We start from the raw sequence: 5150 nt of genomic DNA on the forward strand, positions 1-5150 counted from the left end.
GCAAGTCTACTTTATTCCTCTACAGCACGTTCTGAACATACATCATTTATTAGACATCAGTCGTACAGTCACCTTTTCCATCCCTCTTTCTGTGTCTCCGACATGTGCATACCCGCCCAAAGGACAGGACTGGCTCTGTGCCTGCCGTGACATAGACTCCTCGATAGGACAGGTGTTAGCACTCACAATTAGTTTCTCTCTTCAATTGGGAATTCAACCATGAAATTGGATGGATGAAGAAGACGTCCACGGATTCCGAAAGAGTACATGTCCTGCGGGATACCGTATCGCATCCGCATTCTGTCCGCACTACAGCACTTGCTCAGTCTGCCTGCTAAACAGTAGCTTGTTCTGAATGACAGCAAGGCTTCACTGGATCTGCTGCTCTCTCTTCGCTTCAGCACAATATGCACTCTCCACGCCCTCATACAGCAAGCACTCACACAACTCGCTGCTGCTGGCCATTCCGTGACGCTTCGTTGGATACCGGGACATGTAGGCCTTCTTGGCTACACCCGTGCAGACACAATGGCAAGACACGCAACATATACCAGAGCTCTTCGTGCTATCCCTCTACACCTAACGACGTGTGCCTATTCCCTGTACATTCGCCGGTGGCTCCCCTATTCAAAAAAGCGACATCAGGTCTGATGTGAATACCAAAGCTGCTCTGATGATGTTAACATTAGAGCTGCCCTGGCTGATGCTAACATCAGGGCTGTCTTGATGCTGATGTTGACATGAGAGCTGCATTGATGCTCGTTATGGCAACCTTGAGAATGCTGCAGTCTTTTTGCTTCCTGAAAGAAAGCCCCTCATGCCTGCGGTAGATGAGTACCGGCAAGAACCCGCAAAAAGCAGCAAATGTTTTCTAATAGGAAGGAATGCCAGTACCTTTCGAAGTCGCGGAGCTGTACTGCTTGTACTAGTGGTCCTGGAGATAATTTTCTTACCCTTTCGCAGTGAGCATTTTGGACTTGTTGGTTGTCTCTATATTTCTATGTTTCGTTTTTCAGCTGCCGTGCTTATTATTCGATACTGGAAGCGCCGGAAACAAATATAGAGAAACAGAAAAGAAAATGTGATTTCCGATGATCAAAACAATGGAGAAATGTCTTGCATGCCAGCACAGTAAATTTTTTTACGCCCTTCCTGGTGTGAAAAGGGTGTACTATGGGGACACACCCGAATTGCACTTATACTACACTCCACTAAGCACCCGTATTGGTGTAAAAAGGGCGTAATGTACCAACACACCCCAATCACACTTATGTTACACACCATCCTAAATTTTGGAACACTCATATCAGTGCAAAAGGGGTGTATGCCACACAATGCTGAAAGTTTGTGTATAGTTTTCTTTCTAATTGTGTTACTGTTTGTAATATATGTATATATATATATAAGCAGGAAAAATCAGAAGACGACAAAGAGCTTACAGGAAAACACAAAGGGGAGTTTATTAACACATACAGGGATAGAATAAACTCCCCTTTGTGTTTTCCTGTAAGCTCTTTGTCGTCTTCTGATTTTTCCTGCTTATTTCATTCTCGTGGTCAACCGCCCTCCCAAGCTTCTATTCTATATATATATATATATATCGAACAACAACAACCATATATATATATATCAAAGATTACAAACAAACAAAAAAGGAGGGAGTTTATTACAAACTTAAGGCGGAACGGCTTACGTTGCGACAGCAGCACTTTATATTTTAATTTCGTGGCCGCCCGCACGATTTAACCTTGCACCTACTTATATATTTATATAGGATAACAGGGCCTGCAAATGTCAAAGACAGGCTGCTGTTGCAGTGTCGACTTGCCGCCTTCATCTTTAATAAACTCCCCTGTATTTGTATTTTCTGCTTGTAATCTCGGATCGATTCACCTTTTTCTCCGTATATTTTATATATATGCATAAATACATTTAAGCAGTGTTCATGCGGGAAGAGGGTATGGGTCGTGATCAACTTGTCTACATGAAACAGAAGAGAGAGACAAGAAAATCCAAACATGTGATATAATGAATGCTAGCTCAAGCCTCAATAGTAGGTCAAAGCGGAAGCACTTGGAGTGCAGCGTCTTAAAAGTACCATCTACTTTACTGCGAGACAACTGAGATCAGAGTGATAATTTCATGAAGAAATTGAGTGCCATAGGACACCCAAAGACGCATTATGTGGCTGGCCACATTGTAACATGCATGGATATGCCGACATGCTGTTTATTTTCAAGGGTGAACATTTCAAAATGGTGTTTCATACACTAGCTGTGACACAACAACAAAGGAACCGTTAGGGATAGAAAATAACTGTCAAAGACAAGTACTTATACAAAACAAATATAAAATGTTATTCAACTGTAAATTTAGCACGACATCTATCGCCAGTTTAATGTACGGTATAAAATGTGATGCACATTAAAGCTGACATAAGTGGCAATGTAAGTACTCCCAAAATAGAGTAAAGTGAACTGCATTGATTAAGAACAGATTACAAAGTAGCACACAACAAATTACGTTAGAACACAGTAATGTAGACAGGTCTGAAATGGATATAAACATAGAAATGAAATAACATACTGATGACATTCATGACATCTTGACGCATTTGCAATAAACAACTTTGAATTCTGCATGCTGTATAAAACAGATATTACTGCCAGCTGGATATTCTATGGATATATGGTCATGCATCCACAGAAATCACAGAATTACGGATGTAACCTTTGGAACTTGGGGACTTCTCAAAAATGGAGACTGTCCCATGTACCTCTTCTTTTTAGCATAATGCATGGCGGGGATTGATTATATGCCTGTTCCCTCGCACCTGAACAAAAAGCGGTTCATATCCAATGTCCTGAAGATTGTCCACAACTCTGTATTCGGAAGTAAAATTGATAACATACAGGTGGAAGTGCTTGTCAAACTCCACAGTCTGCAAAACTTGCGCAACTCCAAGAATCAACCGATTGACAGCATAAATGTCACAGATTTGAAAAAACTCTGGAAGGTCATCATCGGTAACCTTAGCTACAAACACACAGCCTGACGAACATACAGTGCCATTAATAGTGACAGATTTTAGCACAACACTACTCTCACAAAGAATCATCTGATGACTAAGGTACAACTTGAGTACATCTGGCAAGTGCTCAATGAGGCATGGTTTGCTGCCTGCTGTTGTGAGTTTATTTTCACTAGAACTCTGCGAAAACATGTACATCTGTAGGCACTGATGTCTTGTGGTCAAACTGAGGGTGATGTTCTTAAAATTGCGTGTTTTACGGGCAGTGTCTTTGAAATATTGATGCTTGGCTTCAAAGCGCATAGCCCAGAGACCTCTGAGGGGACCGTACTTCTGGATATATGATGGATAATGCACTAAAAATGCATCTTCGGTGGAACTGCTGTGGATGGAAATTGATCATGAAAATCTACCAGAAACATGGTGATGCAACGTTGAAGGTATGGTATGTGAGTCACAGGAATGCTTCTTGCCATAATAAGGTCAACGACCTCTCTTAGTAAAGTGTACAGTCTCCAAACCGGACAGTCAGAAGGCACACGATCCCCCACATAACACCCAAGGTGGCGAAACAAACAAAAAATTTGACTTGCATTTCCCTTGATGCTGCCTTTCTTGTAGATAAAGTCACGGGAAAGCTGTTCTGGCTTGTTTCTTCTATCATTTACAGCATAGGGAAAGTGAATGATTTCCTTGTTAAGATCATCTAGGGCAAAGAACTGGAAGGATATAAGGCTTGCAGTTACGTGCTTAAGTACAAATGGGATTATACCCTCGAGAACGTCATGCATCACGTCAGGAGGCAGGTGGCATGTTGGGTCAAAACCTGAAAACGTCAAAGCACATGGCTCCTTTACACCATAGAGGGGCACAGTTGATGCACCGGCTCTGAGCATACATAGGTGATGTTGGTGAGCTGTTGGTGTTCGAAGTACAAAGTCCTGTTCCTGGTGCTTGAAACCGATTTCGTGACGAAGCGCCAAGCAGAACCTGCATATCCTACCTTGTGTGAAACTGCACTTGAATCCGCCGAGGCGGTGAAGTGACAAATTGTCTCCTGTAACTACGAGCACTGTTCCTTTCAGCGTTTGCCCCTCAACAACAATTCCTTCCGTCTCAAGGAAAGCAATGTCTTTCAATAGTGGGGCAAGTATATTGTCTAGTCCATAAGTATTTACATGTTTGTCCTTCGCAAGGAGGACGAGATGAATATTTGAGATAGATGATCTTGATTGCTGTGGTAGGTTTAGAAGAGTGAAGTACACGGCGACGAGTTTATGGATACCTCTCTTACTCCCCAGTGGATCGCAGACTTCGAACTCATCTCTGTAGAGTTGTAAGCACAGTTTAGATGTGTCTCCAGAAAAGTAGGAGTGCTCCTGAAATGCTGTTCCGTGAAAGACAGTTGAAAGACGACCCTCCTCTATGCTTGGTTGTTGCAGAGTTTCGAATGTGCCGGGGACCTGTAGCACGTTCTTTAAAACATCACGAATGGGCACATAGTGGAACACGTCAGTTTTGCCACGGTCGTTCCGACCCAGTTGCACTTCTTGAGGCTCAACAAATGGCAGAAATGCCTTCCAGTAACTTTCCCGGCCGAGTCTCGTCTTCAGTTGCTCAATGCCCTGCTCCGTGAGTGACAGCAACCGTTCTTGCACATCCCCAGGAGGTCCTTGCTCAGCTAAACCTTGGATGTACAGGATCACATCGTTTGTGATTTCATTGAGCGTGCTGTCTGGAAGACGTCTGCCTTCTTTCCATTTCAGCAATAGGAGAGCTAGTTGCTTCACACTGTCTGGTCTTGCAACTGAAGGGTCATGCTCCTCTACTTCACTGGCTTCACGCATGTGGGATTCGTGAACAGACGCTGCTGCTGCACGGTCATAGTCTGTTGAGGGGTCTGTGTTGACTTCTGTTGTCCCAACCCCGGTGTCTTCTTCCAGTAGAGTCTGATGCTCGCGTGCAACATGATTTCGATACGCATAATATCGTGAAAACGATTTCATACAGTGGTGTAATCCACACACCCAATTTCCTTCGTGCCCATGGCTTGCGCCGAAGTGTCGAAGAAGATACCTTAAGGTGAACGTCTTCCACTGGCACCTTGGACAGCACAAGT

The 5150-nt window shown here is 43.4% G+C and overlaps 1 protein-coding gene across 1 annotated transcript; it reads right to left on the bottom strand.

The window, feature by feature from the left end:
- Positions 1 to 3387: 3387 nt before the first annotated feature.
- Positions 3388 to 4878, bottom strand: LOC135383542 (uncharacterized). Its single transcript, XM_064612962.1, has one exon. It carries the CDS (start codon positions 4876 to 4878, stop codon positions 3388 to 3390), a length of 1491 nt encoding a protein of 496 aa, XP_064469032.1.
- Between the last annotated feature and the right edge of the window lie 272 nt (positions 4879 to 5150).

Source organism: Ornithodoros turicata, chromosome 1 (assembly GCF_037126465.1).
Source record: "Ornithodoros turicata isolate Travis chromosome 1, ASM3712646v1, whole genome shotgun sequence".
Taxonomy (NCBI): Eukaryota; Metazoa; Arthropoda; class Arachnida; order Ixodida; family Argasidae; genus Ornithodoros; species Ornithodoros turicata.

What these genes read in the sequence shown, in the direction of transcription:
- LOC135383542 (XM_064612962.1), bottom strand. Translation starts at nt 4,878, where the DNA reads ATGCGTGAAGCCAGTGAAGTAGAGGAGCATGACCCTTCAGTTGCAAGA.